Below are 18125 nucleotides of genomic sequence, written 5' to 3'. Positions count from 1 at the left end.
GGAAAGTGCATAACACATAAAGCATGTGCAACTCCTTTTTTTTTTTTTTTTTCTTTTTCCCCCCAGGAAATCCTACCAGTGCTGTTTCTTTTTTTCCATGTGTCAGAGGTATTTGCAGTAATATTGCATTCCAAGTTGAAAATTCTCTTCCTAACTCCCCCTGAGTAGTGTTGCAAGTTATCTCCTTGCTGCTGCTCTCCTTCTCTAGCTTAATGTGTTTGGAAATCTTGAGTCCCTCTCTCCAAGGATTCTTCAGCTTCCACGTGTCATGTAACCCGACTCTTTAGCAAGCTGTTGTTGTATTGAATGTGTGCTTGTTTACCTTTGAGAAATCATTAGGGTGTTTTACTCCTTTCCATATGGATGAGCAGGGAAAATGTGTTCTTTCCTTGTAAGCACTTCAGTGCAATAATATTTGAGCATCCATCAGTTGACAGTCAATTATGTTTTTCCTCTTTGTTCTTAGTTGCCAGATAGTATACTACATATATATGCGATGTATGTATTTTAAAAGAATAAACCTGCCAGAATAAAAGACACAGTAGGAAAACTGTAGTGGAGAAGAGTGGTTCTCGGGGGTTTTGTTAGCTTTGTTTTAAAAACATGTCTTTGATTACAGTGTGATTAGTTGTGGTGGTTACCTGCTGTGGCATATTTTCGGGTTTGATACAATGTTTTTTTGTCAGGAACATCCAGGTCTCAAAGTTCAGTGCTTGGAAAAAGAAAAGAGGTATTTTGAATAAGTAATTTGTAGCTTAATGCTATGCAAGATAGCCATTCTTTTCCCTTTTGTAAACAATTGGTGCTGTTTAGTTTCACAGTTGAGTTTTTGTAACTTTAAAGGTAGGTTGAGGGAAGTAAATTTTAAATGCACAGGAATCTAAACTTCATAGCAATTTCCTGTAAGCTCCTTTACTGTGCCCTGGGCTTGTATAAGTTCGAGAACATTGTGGAAATTGGAGAAGTTTGTGCTAATTTACATCATCTGTACAACTGGCCCCTTTTGTGTAAGCAGGTTATGTAAGGTTTGACAACTGTACTGTGTTTCAGGAGGTGGAAAAAGTGTTTGATTGCCTTTTATGATGTCTATGACACTTTCTTGCTGAGATGGCTGATAGTCTGCTCTTTGAGGGCATGGCCGTGATTTCAAGTCACCTCAAAAATGATGACAAGCAAGATGAAGTACCAGGAAATAAGAGATTACCTGCAGCTTTAAAAAAAAATGGGGGGAAATATGGTCTTCATCCTGCTTTTGCTCCTGCACCTGGAATCTAAAAAGACCACTGGGGTGCAGTTTACCAGCTGAAGCACTCTGATTCGATGTGGTAATTAAGTATGTGCCAAAAAACAGTGACTTGCTGACTGCAGTTGAAGTGCATTTGTTTAATTGCCGTGTGACTAGAAAGCTTAGTAGTGAAGCTTGTAGCTACTGTGCTTACTAATGGAGCAGTAACTGAATTTTACAAACTGTTGAGTCGTGTACTTCTGACTGCTGGATGGACTGTTAGTGGTTGTGTGATTAGATGTTAATCTCTTCTCCCCCGTCCCACCACTTGCTTTTTTCCTTGAAAGTCTGGAGTTAAAGTTTAAAACCCAGTAAGGGAGAAGACACTTAAGCATGTCTGAAGAACTGAATGAAGTAATCCAAGAGTTTGTCCTAGGGCTGCTTTTTGCTCAGCGCTTCTCTAGTGCTGTTTGGTTTGGAGTATTTTTAAGAGTGTTGTTCTATGATAGCTGCTTAGCAGTGAATTTTGCTCACAGTGCTATTTTTTTAATTAGCTCTTTAGATATTGATATTTTAGTTTTCTTTTATAGCCTCAGTGCTGTTACACCTTTATTGGCCTGTTGCAATCCAGATGGGATACAAAACTCGCAGATTACCAAATCTCAGTCTCTCTCTATATATGGTGGTTATTGTTTTGTTTGGTGTTGGTTTTTTTTTAATAGCAAAATGAAAATGATGGGGATTGTTTAGGTACTGGACACCAACAAAAAAAAATTATATTTGAAAAATAAAGAAATGTCAGTCCCAAACTGTCAGCTCTCTCAGAAACACTGATGATGTCTAGACTGTTTCAAAGTGCTTGGTTTTTGTTGAGGTAAATAAGAAATGTGGACTATTGAGCATGCTTTTTTTAAAAAAAAGTCTTTATTTTCCCTTCTGCAGAAATAATGTGTCAGTTACTACTCCAGGCTCCTGAATTAAGTAATCTTAACAGGTTTAAAATCTACTAATTAAGGTTAATTTAAATCAGGTTGATTTAAATCAGTTCCTCACGTATAAACTCTTAGGGTGTGCAGACTGATTCCTTCTCTCTGAGAAGCTGCTTTGAGTTTTTTTGCTGTGTTCTTCCCCTGCCCATAACGCCCCAACCGAAAATATCTGCTGTTTGTGTAAGAATTGATCCTGTATCCTGGGAGCATTTGGCAGCTGTGATGTGTAAGACATAATGGCTACTATTGGACATTACTAAAATACTTAATTTCTCCATTGTTGTACCTGTATGGTTCTTTCTCTGATGAAACTGACTAATGCAAGCAGATATCAGTAGTTTTGATGGAAGATTCATTTTTGGAACAGATCCATGGGTTATTTCAAGGGTAGGTATGAAGCCTTTGGCTTTCTCTTGATAACTAATCACATCAAGGAAGCTTCCCCACTTCTGCCCTGGAGTGCCCCCTGTTTTCCAACCCCTGCCCCCAAAATTTTATCTTCTGGTGTTACTGTTCCAGTTAAATTTGCAGTGCTGCTTTAGCTAAGTTTATATCATTCTTCCCATAATAACCATGGATTTTTACTTCTCTAGGATTTATAACTTGCCCCCAAAAATCTGTCTTCAGCTGAACCTTAGTGTAGAGTGTCGCAGCTAGGATGCTGTTTGTACTTAAATTGGTTTGAACTAGCTTTGTCACTCAAAATAGAGGAGGGCAGAAAAAAAAAAAGGAAAGCTTGACACTTCGTAAATTCTGGAAAATCCCACACAAGCATGCATTTAAAACATGACATTTTATGGCCTGTTAGAGTCTGATGTCCAATACTGTGTTGTGCCTTGTGTTGACCAAAAAATGTCAGCCTACATGTTACGGTGGGAGAAGAGGCATGAAGAGGACTGCCGTAGCTAACTGTAGAGTCCAAGGCCCTAATTTGTGAGTGGCTTATCTAGAGGGAGTTGGAGAGTAATGCCTCTTTCTCTGGAGGAGTTTCATAGGTGGCTTTAGCTGTGTGGCCACTGCCTTTATTTGTTCCTTCTGTTTAAGCACCACTGCTGTGGGTCCATTGGCCAGACTGATCATTTGCTAAGGTAACTGAAAGTTTCTGGGTTGGTTTGTTTGTTTGTTTTCTCTTGTAGGGTTGTAATGTCAGCACCAGGGTTAGGAACCAAGGAAAGAACCACTTCATTTGGCAGCAGCATGGTTTTAAGTAGGCTTGCATAGATCAGAGACTCGCACTTCTGCTGCAGAAACAGCTGCTCTCTTCTTACAGTGATATCCAGGCTCCCAGTTCAGGGTCTTGATGTATTAAGAGATCCTCAAACCAGAGCTGGTTTCCTGTGATTCGTGGCAATTCAGCACCTGCTGCCTGCTGAAAGGGTTAAAGCTTGTTGGAAAAGAGAAGGAGGTTAAATGGAGACAATTGCTTTTGCCATTCCATTGCTTGGCCTGCTTTCCTGTGATGGACCATGGGGGTGCTTTGTAGCATGTGGGGGCAGCGAAACCATTACTTCAGTAAGTGCTTGATTACTGCAGAGACTTGATATATACTGAAAAGTTCACCAGGATCATCAACTTCATGATACTTAACAGGATTGCAGAGACACCCTACAATCAGGATGAGTTGGTGATAGGGTAATAATAATATTTAATAGGTTGCATTAATAAAGTCCAACTGGGAGAGAAGTGCTTTGAAAGAGCACTGCTTGCATTCAGGTTGTTGTTCTACATGTTGTGTAAATGCATCTTCATCCTGCTAGCCTTCCTTTGCGGTATAGTTACTTTGCTAATACTGTGTAGTTTTAGATATTTGAATGACACAGGCATTGATAAGGATTGAGCTTGGTACCTGTTAATGAGCTAAAATGTACGGATGTAATTTTCCTGTGCCAAATTCATGTATGAAGTTGAAAGTACTACTTTTGTCCAGTACTTTCTGTGTGGCCAAGGTTAAACACATAATTTATGAAATTTCACAAAATTTTTTTGAGGAGGAGGAGCGGCTCTTGAGCTAATGTCATAGAAAAGCCATGAGGGCCCTTTGGCTTACAGACTTTTTTTTTTTCCCTTTTCTTCATCTGAATGCATTGAGCTTGAGAGCAGGCTGCAATTTTAATCAGAGGCTTGAGTGGAGAAATTTTGCTCAAGGGTAATTGTGGAAATATTTTTTCATCCTTTTTATTTTAACTTTTTGGTTTTAAATAACTGTCATTGGATTTCTGATTTTGGTCTAAGCTCCATTTTAGTTTGCATTTATACATTTCAATATATGAATAAGTGTGGGACTGTCATAGCTATGTGATATAGCCCAAAGTTACCTTTAATAGGCAGGTTTTTCTTAATTCAACAGTCCATTCTTTGTCCATCTTCATTCCTGTAGAGGTAGCTCAAGGTGTCCCTTGAATACTTCAAGCTAGTGCAGGTGAGCTGGATCAGAGTACTGATTTGACCTGATCAAAAATGAGTATTTGGCTGGATCAGTATCACAGTCTGATTCACCAGTTCATTGTGCAGACAGTTTCTTTTATGCCTGCTTTTCTCTGGCTGCTGTTGTCAGTAGTTGCCTACCCACACAGTATGAGCTGCCACAAATTACAGCCTGACTTGTTAAGGAAAACCAAAATGAGTGGCAATTTACGTTCATAGGTTGTTCTGTGAACTGGGGCAGCTCAGCTACTGCTGCTGCTTCTTCAGGAGCAGTCAGTCTCTCCTAGCTGCTGGAGCTGAGATGTTTTGGGGAAGGCATCTGGGGCATGAGTCCACTGTGGCCGCTCTGAGGTGAGCTGTCTCAGAAGGACTTGTCAGCATAGAAGCTTTATCATTTCAACTAGAAAACTCTTGTTTTACCCTCTCGCACTCAAGCGTGTGTGTATTGTGGTACAAGTAAGTAATTTCTATCTGTCTACCTCTATATATTTCAATCTGTATTCTCCTCTTCAGTGGGCTAAACATGCTAGCAATCAGACAGGCTGCTGTGATCAGAATGGTTTAAATAAGTGCTGTGGCTGCGCTGGAGGTACGGCTGAACGGGGGTGCTGTATGTACATGAAGGTCACAGCATTTTAAGCCTGAGTTGTGAGGGACATGTGCTGTACAGCTGCCTGTGCATCCTTGGCTGAAATGATGGCTCCAGCTGCACATGAAGCAGCTATAGAGCTACTGCAGTTTACAGGAGCGTCTTTTGTTGCAAAGGAGAGAACATCCTGCTGAGGACCATGACAGCCATTACAAATATAGTCCCATCTTTGGTCCCAAAGTGAATGGCATTCTCTTACGTAAAAGAAACCATTAAGCTTTTTTCCTCCATGTATGTTTAAAATGCACGTTCGTTTACTTCCTTTGTGGTTGCACAGTCAGTGCTGTCTTCTTCATGGGATCTGAGGGTTTGGGATAATCCAGGTTATGAGAAATCTGGTTAAGCATGGGCTTGGCAAAACACAATAGAAGCCTCTTTACCATGCTTTTCTGGAGCTCCAGTGGTAACAGTACTTAGCTTAGGTGTAGCTTACCAAGTTGGTGCCCATCTGGCAATGCTGTTGATCTAATACAGTATGATAAATGCGAAGTGCTGGAGAGTCCAGTGCACAGACACCTGATTTTTGTTTGAGGGCTCACTCAAGTCAAAGATTTCCTGACACAGACTATGCCAGAAATGGCTATATTGGCAAAGCAATATCATTTCTCTGACTGGCCTGCGGTAGCTGTGCAAGGCGCTTGCTGTGTTGTGTTTGCACCACTGGCATGCTCAATTTGCAACCTGAATGTATTATGCTGGGTAACGTTTGCCAACTGGGAATTGTGTCCTCTTCTGATCAGACAATTTCTTTCCTAACTGTGCAGTCTCAGCTTTTCATGCAGACATTGCGTGATTTGCCACACTGTGATCAAGTCTTTTCCAGCTGATAAGTACTATTAATTTTTCTATTCAGGCTACTTAAATTGCCCACGGGTGGAGTGACAGGGAAACTGGGGCATGGATGGGAGGGGGAAAAGAAATACCCCAAAATTTAACCTAATAACCTAATATTAACCTAATAGTCTGCACAGATTCATGATTTGTTAATAGACATAAACAAATTTCAGGGCTCTTGATTTTATTCTTTTCTGCATAGAGACTTGCAAAAGGAAGTTCAGCTGTGGGCATTGCCTGCTTGGATAGGTAATTAGTTGCTTCAGAATGTGATTTAGGATATTTAATAATAACTGGCCATGCAGGATGGTACTCAGTTGTAAATGCTTATGACAGTCAGGTGCTGCCCAACATGGAAAGAGAGTGGTAATGCATTATGCAGAGGCAATGCTTGTGAGAGATGCTGTCATGAAGGACTTTTTTGCACCGTCTGGAACCGTGGTTTGATTTATGTTAGTATGTTAATAGGTTAATAACTATTAAAGTTTTGGGGGTATACATTTGTGTACACTCTGTGTATATACACTTACAGGCTTTGTAAAGAGCTGCTATCCCTTCTGTTCCTAAAGCTAACCAGTATGAATTGTGATTTAATTTGCGTGCATCTCTGCTTTCGTTTTCAGGTACATGTATTGGACTGACTGGGGTGAAACACCCAGAATAGAACGGGCAGGAATGGACAGCAGCACACGAAAAATAATTGTCGATTCAGATATTTATTGGCCAAATGGACTCACGATAGATCTTGATGAGCAGAAACTTTACTGGGCTGATGCAAAACTTAGTTTCATTCATAGGGCAAATCTGGATGGTTCCTTTAGGTAAGTTTCCTTTAGTCAATAGTATGGTGTAAGATATTTCTCACATTGTGCATTAATTTTGAACTGAGGCTTTTTTTCCTGTAATCTGCAATAATGCCAATACCTTAATGTTCTTTTAAATGTAGTTGGTAATAGCCTTGCAAAAAGTAAAATAGCCTCACGTCCTACAAAACTGGTTTTAAAAGTAAGACAATTTGCATCGGTATTTCACTATAGAACTGCTTATAGCTGCCTTGTACAGCAGGATTTTTCATTTTTAGGCTCATGTTGTGTTGAAAATAGTCGAAGATGCTTATCCTCGGCCCTAGGCAATCTAACATTTAACTAGTGACAGGGATTTTACAGTATTGTTACTGTATCTTTTTTTTAGCAGGAACTATACATTGAGACACACTTGTCCTTGGCCGCTTCCAAAGATGTCCTTCATGGCATGCCTATAAATTAACCAAATTCAGCTTATTTCAGACTGCATATGAGCAGGAAGCAGATTTTCCTAGAGCTAGATAGAAAGCACAGTGTGGAAGTTTCAGTTGGTGGCTCCTGTACAAGTGTGCTGTTGAGTTTTGGTTTTTGTAGACATAGAGAGGTGACCCCTCAGACAGGGCAGAGCTAGACCTTTGAGATTACACCTTCGATTCTATGCAATGTTCAAAGGGCAGGTTGGGTTGGTCCTGAAGGGTGAGTCTCATCTGCTAGCGAAATGTCTTGCCAAGGAGGTAAGTCTCTGTATTCTAGTCTAGCTTTGGTCTTCAGATAGTTTAAAATGACATTTTCATTATTTCATAACATTTTAAATGTCTGTGTTATGAAATAATTTTGCTTTGTTAAAAAGCTGAAGGAGTTTTATTTCACACATATCTGTGTAATAGAATAATATGCCTCCCTGCAAAAAACCCACTACATTTTCCATGGTGTTTTTCAGATTTTTAGTGAAGTGCATTCTGTGCCTGATTTTCGCACTCATAAAAGAGGAGTAACAATATTGCCATCCTTTATAAAACACTCGTAAGTTCCTTTGAGAGCACTATGTAAGAGCTAGATAGTGGTGGCATTGTAGTAAGTTGCAAGTACTGACTGACAGAAGTATAGAAAAGGGAAAAAACCTTTATGGAAGGGAGTGGTAGCCCAAAAGCTGTATGCAGATTCACAGACAGAAAGAAAATGCGCTCTCGAAATTAAAAGTCCAAGAGAGATTTTCATACAATACAACATAAATATATTTCTCCGATTTGGATGCGAGTGGCAGAGAGTAAGGTTTCCAGTCTTATTCTGCAGTTACCATACACATACAAATTGTATAAAATTTACTCACATGTATGTGTTAAAAGTTAAATTTGTAATTGGTAAGTAAAATTTATTTTTCTCATTTTAAGGTAGAGAAAGGCCACTTGAAAGGGAGCCAGCCTGTGAATACACTAATTCCAGCATTCTGTCCGAATAACTTTGTGATAGATTAGTGCATGTTCACCACTTCCCAAGGAGTTTTCTATTGAACCTTAAATGAAAATATTTTAGGAAAAAATAATGTATTTTGCCTTAAAAAAAATAGCTCACTGTTGTACACTTCTTACATATTTTACTAAACTGCTGAAGGGTGTAAATGCATACTTGATGTCAGGATATTCCTATGCAGGATGCATTCTGGAAATTCTTGTGTCTATGTGCATATGGATTTCTAGGTGTTGTGCAATATAATAGCTTGATGTCATTTAGCTGTGCATATTTTATATTGTTACTATATGATAAAGCTTCCCTCTTAAAATATTATGCTTATTAATAAAATGCCATGAATATTGATCTTAATTTTAACTCTTCTGAAATGAAATTTTTATTTATTTTTTTTTTTCTCTTCCACTGATCAATATTGAAACAGAAGTCTGAAGTTGGGAATCTTAGGTTCTGGTGTCAAGGTAAACTTCAATAGTGGTTCAAACTAGATGAAAACTTTGGAGTTTGCTTCTGTTCCTTAAACATAGAGCAAAATAAATATCACTCAGACTTGTCAATAAAGAAATCTTATGATGTTCCAAATGCTTCTACCCCTCTCATGTCAGAGTCACTTCAGACTTCAAATAAAGAAGAAATTTGCATTCTACATGGTAGATTAATATTACTGGAGCAATCTGCCTGTTACATCTTAGCAAGCTTCAGTTTGCAAGCACATCGGCTGGAACTGTTTCAAAGGATGTAATTTCAGGAGAAGGGGAGGCTTGATATCTAAGAATGATGGAAGTGCGGGCAATATATGGTGGAAAACAGCTGCTAGGATACTAGAATACAGCTGCTGCTGTTACTAGTAAAGAAGCAACAGCAAAGGTGAGAGTGGAAAGAGAAAGTGGAATCAGTATTTCTATTTATTCTATCATGTTTTATAGTGAGAGTAGTAGTGATAATTTGAAGGACAGAAATTTTAGAGTAGTTTCAATTTTATCTCAAGAACAGAAAGAAGAATAATTTTTTCTTTTTTCCACATTACTTGCTTTGTATGTGTATATACAAATACTTCTTTGTATGTGTCAGTCTGTTTTAAAATTGTCCATGTCTGAATATATATGAAGAATTTGGGGGGACTTTTTATATTTCCTTCACCCTGGAAAATGCAAATGGTAGCTATGCTCCTCAAAATGAAACACAATCCTTTCACTCCCAAATGTGAGATTGGTGGGATTTTTTTGGTGGTTTTTGTTGTTGTTGTTTTCTTCTTCAATTTCTTCAATGGAAACAATTTAAATACAGATCTCAATACAAGTATAAGAAAAACATGTTCCTCACTTTCCTTCAGCATGATGCTGAGACTTCAGCTTTCTCAAAGTTATATGATGAAAAATTTTGTATACTTTTTTTGCTGTGTCAAAACACTGGCTTGGAAGGTATGTGTGTGTCTTTGAGTTTGTGCATACATAAAATGCAGGAATTTTGTGAAAACTGGGTTCATGTTGTTTTGACTGAGGAATTGTCAAGTATGTTTTCACTGACTTAGTAAATGTCTCCAAAACTATTGAATCTAAATTATACAGATTTATTGCAATATGTGTAAATTTGAGGATCCTGTGAGTTTAGAAAACATGTTGAAAATGTCATGTGTTTTTTGGCTTTCAGTTCAGCTAATAACCAATGTGAAAATATATGCATCCCCAGAAGAGCAGTGTGGCTGAATGAGGTCATTGAAAGACATCTGAAATGTTTCTGATTTATATTAATTAGAAATATTTAGTCTTAGAAAAAATATGTGTGGCCCTTGTTCTACATTTAAAAAGATAATCTGAAAATTACTTGTTTCTGCTGCTGACCAAGTTAAGAGGGGTGATTTAAAGAGACTCAGATTGTTTCTTCCTTTTCCTGCTACAAGAAAGGACTGAGTGCAACTGAAGTCCTGGGAAAAGATCTCTTAACGTTGCGTAGGGGGACAAAAAGAAGTAATGCTTTAATTGAAGGAGTACTCTTCAGACCTCTGTTTCCTCCAGAAAGCAACTGTGTTTGGGTATTTGCACAGCCTGTTAAGGAACTTTGGTGCGACCTTTCAGAGGTCAGTATGGAGCTGAATCAGATACTATGTCAGTATGAAACCCAGTATATTCGTGTCCTTACTGCTATGAAGGAGCAATGTCTTTTATCACCAGATGAATCTCTTGGTCCAGTGAATTTTTTAAAGGAAGATGATTCCTGTATGAGTTTTTGCAGAACCAGAGTTTTTTCTGTCTGGAAGTAATGCATTTTTAATCCTTGCTCTTCCTTTCATCTAGGCAAAAAGTTGTTGAAGGTAGTCTTACTCATCCCTTTGCACTGACGTTGTCTGGGGACACTTTGTATTGGACAGACTGGCAAACGCGCTCCATTCATGCCTGTAACAAAAGGACGGGAGAGAAAAGGAGAGAAATATTGTCTGCCTTATATTCACCGATGGACATCCAGGTCTTAAGTCCAGATCGGCAGCCATACTGTAGGTTTTACTTTTCCCTGAAACTTTTTGAATGACTGTTACTTATCTATCTGGAAAAACGTTAATTATAAAAATGGTTAGTGTGACGTCGTAAAGTTTTGAACACTTGTCAGGAGATTGGTTGCTAAAGCTATAAGGACCCCTTTCTTTAAAACTTCCAGCCTGAATTGGTATGAGCCCATCCCAGTTGGTAAGAAAATCCAAAATTCAGTGCAGTACTTCAGTGACATCTTTTGATTTGGAATATCTGAGTGAGAATGATAGAGACTCATTCTGGCATCTTTTTAACAACGTTAAAGACAATTGAAAAAAATGCTTAGTATTACCTTTTTTTTAAATAAGCAGAATCACCTACAAATATGTAGTGTTCATGTTGTACTTGTGTGGATTTTGCAGTCTATACTTTATCATATTTATCTTTAAGGGGTAACAAATAGTTCATGAATGTTTCAGTATGGAAGGGATTTAGTTCTGAGCTTTTATATGAAACATATGCATGCCTCTATTTTTTCTTTACATGTGATGGTACTTCAAAGAAAGGCAAGTGTAGAGAACTGAGAATCGAATGAGGCTGTATATATTTCATATATGCATGTGATTCTATGTGGCAGTTGGTCTAGGTTTTTTTAGGATTGTGAGAATGGGATTTAAAAGCAATGGTGTGGAAATGTATATAATTGAGTAGCCATGGGAAGAATCATCTCTTGCTTAGGGGAGATACTTTTGCCATTTGAATTGCTTCTTTATTTATGCCAACTGTAAAGTCTGCTTCCCTAAAGATAACATTTGTTATTCCAGTAAAGTTTATAGGATGTCAGTAAATAGACTTGAGAGTAAGCAAAAGCAGTTTGGAGATCATCTTGGTGATGGAACATGTGGAAGTTTTCATTGAGGTTGTTGGGTATGCACAGCACCCTGGTTTATCTCTCAGATCCACATAAAAGTTTGTCTATGCTGAATTCTTGTCATTGCTTTTAGCTCAGGGAATGTCCCAGCATTGGGTCATAGTATTTCTGGGTCAGTCACAAAGAAAATGTGGCACATAGGGAAACAGCATATGCTGAAAATAGCTCAGATGCCATTGACTTCATCAAGATCAGGCCTGGATTCCTTCCTCTCCCTTTTTTTTCTTCTTCGTGGCTGTCAGTGGAAGTACCACAAGCTAAATTAGCCATATATTTTATGGTTTTATATTAAAGCAGGTCAGATGCATATTTTAACTGTGATTGATTTTGGAGGGATCTTGCACAGCTTGCAATATTTTTTTAATAGCTGGCAATATTTTCCATAATTATTTATGCCAATAGTTTCATCTCTTGCTGCCATTTTTTCCCCATGTGAATGAGAGAGGTGCATGCAGATGTCATGCGTCTGTCCCTGTCCTGTTCCCCTGCCCCCATTTTTTGTTTATTACGTTTTCAAAATTGCTGACTTTACATGTTGCTCCTCTGGATTTCCTGATGATTCAGGGATATGTCTTGCTGTGAAAGCTTTGCAGTAGGAAAAGATATTTCCAACATGCAACACTACTGTAATGTAGTAATTGTGCAAGTTGTTATATTTTTTTTTTTTTATTTCATAGAACTGGTCACCGCCCCATCACTACCCTCCAAGCCCTGTTTTCTATTTTCATGATGCTTAGCAGATCCAGCATCCAGAAAGTAACAGATGTCCAAAGCTCCTTAGCCATGCTCAGCTTTAGAAGCATTGAAATAACTGTATAGTGAGAATGTTGTGAGCTGTCAGCTCTTTCAAAATTAACTTTCGCATGCATCTGTATTTAGGTGTCCCTAGAAGTAAGCACTGGGGAAGGGGGAATCAAAAACTTTATTTTGTGGTTCCTCTGTCTATTAGCACTAAAGCCGGTGCCAGTCATTTGGGATCTACTTCTTCCTCGTAGAGAAAAGAGGGCTTTAGGGGTTCTAGAAAAATTAAAATAAATCTGTTTGATTTCTTGAAGTTCACACTCCATGTGAAGAAAACAACGGTGGTTGCTCCCATCTGTGCCTGCTGTCTCCAAGAGACCCCTTCTACAGCTGCGCCTGTCCTACTGGTGTGCAGCTAGAAGACGATGGCAGGACATGCAAATCAGGTAGGATCTTGGTCTTTCTACAGAGAAAGTGTGGACTTGTTTGGGGTTTGCTGCTTAAAAGATGAGCCTTGAGGAAATTACTTGAGAGGAACTGCCCGACACACTGAAATGTCATTCTTGTCCTGATGAAGATGGCAGATCTACTGCACCAAAATCTCCTGCCAAGCTACTGAAGAAAGTGATTGTTATGAACTAAAGTAATCTCTTGCATCTGAAATCAGAAAATTTTGACTGTATTTTGTGTTGCCAGTTCTTTGTAGGAATGAAGTAGTATGTGGAGCCCATTGCAGAGGAATTTTATTAGAAGTAAGCTATTGTAGGACAAGTTTCTATTTGGACAATGGACCATGGACAGACTTCCGCTCCCTGCTGTTCGTTGTCCAGTAGCGGTCAATGATGCTGTAGAGGTTGGCCAAGTTGTTGCCTTCCCGTTGCATCTCAAAGTTAACAATATGCTTGAGATGTGTTCTGTGCACAGGTGTGCCAAAAATTTGTTCAAGGTCAAGTCCAATGAGTTGCCCCTGCTTCAGTTAGTTTTATAATGAAATAATATGTACAGAAAAATTCAAAGTTAAGATTTAAATTAAAAATACAGATTTTCTCGTTCTGAAGATCAATCATCCCTCTGTTTCCCTTTGGGCTGCTCTGTGGAAGGCTTTGTGAGAAATTTGCGCTGAGATTTTTCTTCTTCCCGGGTCTAGTTTGTGTTTTTTGGACATTATATTTAATTTCAAAAAGTGAGGCAAGGCTTTGTGTGAAGAGGCTTGTAAAGTTTGCTGCTTGAGATGACTGAGCTAGAGAAAATAATGTCCTAGGTGGCTGTTCCATGTCACATAGAAGTAGGACACGCTTGTGTATTACCAGTAGAAAGCTGTTTAGAGACTAATAGCTGGAGTACATGCTTTAACTGGAAAGTATAATTAGATGCATATTTCATATCCATAAATTGAGTGAGTCTAGTGGTATTCTTTGGAAGCTTGTTTTTGTCATTGATCAGGAAGCCTCTTTTAAAAATGCATCTTACAAAAGCAGGCAATTAACACTGATACAGCGGTAGGACACTAGGAAGCAAGGTTTTGGAAAATGTTCTGCCAATAGACTAAAAGCCACTCTGTTGCTTGTCTCTGATGTGTTTTCAGCAAGTCTAGTCAAAGAGTATAGTCATTTTCTGATGTGACTTGATTCCTCTGAGTCCTAAACCAAGCATAATGGATTCCTTTCATTCGTGAACTTGAAGCAGAATTTGAACACTGAACCTCCAGGGTTTAAGGTCCAGCTTTATTAACTCATCCTGCTACAATTGAAAGGCTTATAAGGTAGTTATTGCAGCTGCTGAAAGACCTTTCCTTTCCTTCTTCCAGCTTCGGAAAGTTTCCCTTTCACAGCTTTCAAAAAACATTGCTGAATGCTCAGGGCAACCTTTTTAGACATTCATATTCGCCTCATGTTTCTGGCAGTGGGAATGAAGGTCAGCCTGCTTTTGGCATTTTGGCAGATAGCACAAGCTGGAGTGACTGCTTATACTATTCTTTCACCTTTTCATTGTCAGGCCAGACAATCTGTCAATGGTGTTCTGTCAAAGGAGGGCAAAAAAGTGGGATGGGAACAGGAAATCTGATTTTGCATAAGAATGTGGCCTTTTGGTTCAGTTTTATGGTTTATTTCTTTCCCAAGTTCCACCTCTTTTGTAGTCCTGTCTGCCTTATGCTGATATCCAAGTGCTTCAATTACCTCTCTTATTAATTAACTCCTTGGTTGCAATGAGCTGTCTTTTTGTTCTGTGTACAAGTCCTTTGTAGTAAAGTTGTATCAGGAACTACGATTGCAACAGTGTTGACCACCTCCCCATTTTGTTCCCTATATTGGCTTGGGCAAAAGTTCCAGAGTACAAAGTCACTTGGGCATATCAGCTTCTTTGACATTAGGCTTTTAACAGAATTACACAAATGCTACCAGGAATTTGTCTCCAAGAGGGAAAAAGTGTTCTGTTCTCAACATCTTTGTCTCCCGGGGGAGTTTACTGATGCAAATATAACTATACGATGTTACTATGTATCTCTGTCAGAAAGTATTCTTCTGCAGAAAAACTCTGAAGCTCTTAGGCAATTTCAGCTCTCTTGGATATTGAAGAATATATATATTGGTAATGTTCAGATATGAGAGCTCTGTAGCCGTTGAACTGTAATGGGCCTAGATAATTAAGAAAACATGATGTCAAAGACAGGCTGTGCCACTATTTGCTTTGCTGTGGGTTATGTTTATATGCATTGAAACTCCAAAACTGGAATTTTACACTTTTTCTAATTATTTAACTTCTGATATGCTGAAGCCATAAGTATTTTATCTGTGTTAAGAATCGTTTGTTATTCTGTAGTTTTGGCTTTTGGTATTGGTTCATTCTCTTGCTTTCTCTCTGGCTATAAACAGTTGATCTGAATAAATAATAAAAAAATTAGCTCTCCAGTAAATATCCATCACTAATAATGGATATTAAATATACAGATAGATTGCAACTGGCATCAAGTATCAGCTTCTCTCTAGGAAGGTGTACGTGTTTTGTGCAGGTAGATGTTTTGTGTTGCTTCCCTTCAGACTTGTGATATTAAATCTGTTTTCCTCTGTTAGCTCAGAAAATCCTCTGGATTTGCTTGGAGTTCCCATATCAACGAGCAGGGGTGGTTGTAAATTTAGAAAGTAAATCAGCTGCACCTGACCATGTACTCTTAGCAAAGTGAGCATTCAAGCTATGATCTTTGGAATTACTTAAGAAGTTGTGTTGGACCACTACTGTCTTGGTGGATGTATCCAAATACATGATTTTAGATAGGTATGTGAACCCAATCTTGCCGGTGTAGAAGATAATGTAGTTACAATTTGTAATTTCTATCAGAGCCGGATTGTTCTAGTCTGAAGTGCTTGTAGAGCGTGGCCTAGTCAGTAGTAACTCTTGGTAGCAGATAACTTCCAGGAATGACTGACCTCAGAAATTTCATGTTTCAAAATGGAGCTTCAGTTCTTAGACCAGATGGCTTTCTTGATTTGTGGGTTTTGTTGTTGTTTGCTTGGGGTTTTTGTTGTTGTTGGTTTTTAATTTGCTGCTTTTTTTTTTTTTTAAGTCTTCTCTAAGCCCGCTTGAGCAATTACATGAATGTTTGAGAAAGGTTAAAAGGTTTGGTTGAAATAATTTAAAATGTGTAATTCTACCTAATTAGCTCTTTATTCATGCAGTCATAAAATTGCAAGCCTGCTTTAGTTGATCTTCAGCAGTTTCTTGCTTTGGATGCTTTCTGATGCAAGGTCCTAAGACCAAAGTAAAAACTATGCTCTATGCATATTTTCAGGGAAGCAAAGTTTGGTTTGATCAGCAGTGGAAAAGCAAATAGGCCAGTTGAGAAAGCAGCGCAGAAGGTGGAAATCTCAAAAGCTTGGGGACCTTCTTTCAGTCATTTTGCTGACTCAGGGCTATCCTGAGGGTTTTCTTTCTTTGTCTAAGGATCACATTTATCTTCCTTATGAACAGAATTAGTTTGATTCATGAGTCTCTTGTATGTCTGTGACGGCTCCAGTTTCTGTAAACAGTGTTCAGGAGCCTATTTCTCTTACGTTTTTAGCAAATATATAATTTCTTTCTGTTGTATTCAGTGTTTCTGGCATACAGCTATTGGTGCAACCTTCTTAAAGAATATTAAAAAAACTCATCTTTTTTTCTTCAAAGTGGATATATTTCCCTGGAAGTGGTCACTCTGACTTCCTAAATTCCCTCTACCTGTTAGTGTTGCATTCCCAAAGGATCCTATTCCCATTGCACTTAATTTTCTGATATCATGGTGCCAAACAAGTCGATTGTAAATGAACTAAAATTAATTTGAGAGCATTTTAAAACTTATAACCCAAACCTCATACCGGAAAGCATTTTGAGTGAAAGATCAAGTGCTCCCCACCTTTCCCTCCCAAGTTTTTACTAGCTTGGCCCTATGGCTATGGGGCTGTAATAAGTAGGACAAACTAGGACTTTAACTAATGTTCTTATTTATTGTATATTTTTTTACTTCAGCAGGAGCATACAGAGCTACACAATGTCAGAATTAGTCCAGATCCATGCAGCTTCTGGAAGCTGTGTTCCAGTTTTCTTTTTGTTTCTCATTAAATGTGTAACACTTTGCTGCAGTATATAGATAAAACATTTCAGTAAAAGCTACAGAATTTTACTTGTTACGCAACATCATTGCAGCAATTTCACATGGCCGAGACATCATTAGTTTATGATCCATTTTACTAATGTTGCTGTACTGGTTTTGGCTAGGATGGAGTTTATTTTCTTCATAGCATCTCATATGGTGCTATGTTTTGGGTTTGTGACCAAAACTGTTGATAACACAGGGATTTTTTTAGTTTGTGCTGAACACTGCAGTGCTTGCACAATGTCAAGGCTTTTCTGTTTCTCACCCTCTGCCCTGCTAGCGAGTAACCTGGCGGTGCACAAGAGGTTGGGAGGGGACACAGGCGGCATATGGGAAATCCCTGCCTGCCGATGGGAAATAGTGAGTGAAATCCTTATGTTGCTTTGCTTGAGCATACAGCTTTTGCATTACCTATTAAATTGTCTTTAACTCAACCGACAAGCTTTCTCACTTTTACCCTTCCCATTCTCTTGTGTAGAGTGAGTGGGTGGCTGGGTGGGGCTGAGCTACCCACCGGGGTTAACCTACAACAACTGTGGAAACAGTAGCTCCGTTTTCTTTGTCTTCTCTGGAGTTTGGAGGAGAAGCTACTCATTTCTGTAAAGTCTCTTTTATTTTGTATGGTGTATTTTACTCTCTAATTCTGTTCTGGGTGATTTCACTGTTTCCTATGCAACCTGTGGCAGATGTGCTTTTAATAAATCAAATATTCCTGGGTGTTATGTTATACACATTTCTTATATCTAAAACCCTTGACAACCAGATTTAAATCTCCATTAAGAGGAATCTTTTTGTGCTTGCTTTCACAAAAAAAACCACCACAAAAAACCCCCACCAAAAAACCCCCCAAAAACAAAAACAAAACCACAAAAAAAACCCAACACCACACCCAAACCTTTTTGTGCATTTCTGTAGGCATTGTTTACGCTGAAAACTCTTGGAGATTTAATTTTACACTGGTTTATTTTTT

The 18125-nt window shown here is 38.5% G+C and overlaps 1 protein-coding gene across 3 annotated transcripts in view; it reads left to right on the top strand.

The window, feature by feature from the left end:
• The window catches only part of LRP5 (LDL receptor related protein 5), a 186455-nt gene that overhangs the window by 42991 nt on the left and 125339 nt on the right, over positions 1-18125 (top strand). For all 3 annotated transcript variants that reach the window (XM_065635179.1, XM_065635180.1, XM_065635183.1), the window contains 3 exons: positions 6745-6942; positions 10686-10882; positions 12843-12974. In XM_065635179.1, the coding sequence (XP_065491251.1) occupies positions 6745-6942; positions 10686-10882; positions 12843-12974 (527 nt within the window). The remainder of the gene's footprint in view (positions 1-6744; positions 6943-10685; positions 10883-12842; positions 12975-18125) is intronic.

Source organism: Caloenas nicobarica, chromosome 5 (assembly GCF_036013445.1).
Source record: "Caloenas nicobarica isolate bCalNic1 chromosome 5, bCalNic1.hap1, whole genome shotgun sequence".
Classification (NCBI taxonomy): domain Eukaryota; kingdom Metazoa; phylum Chordata; class Aves; order Columbiformes; family Columbidae; genus Caloenas; species Caloenas nicobarica.
Note: the sequence above shows the minus strand (reverse complement) of the source record. Positions and strands in the feature narration are given on the sequence as shown.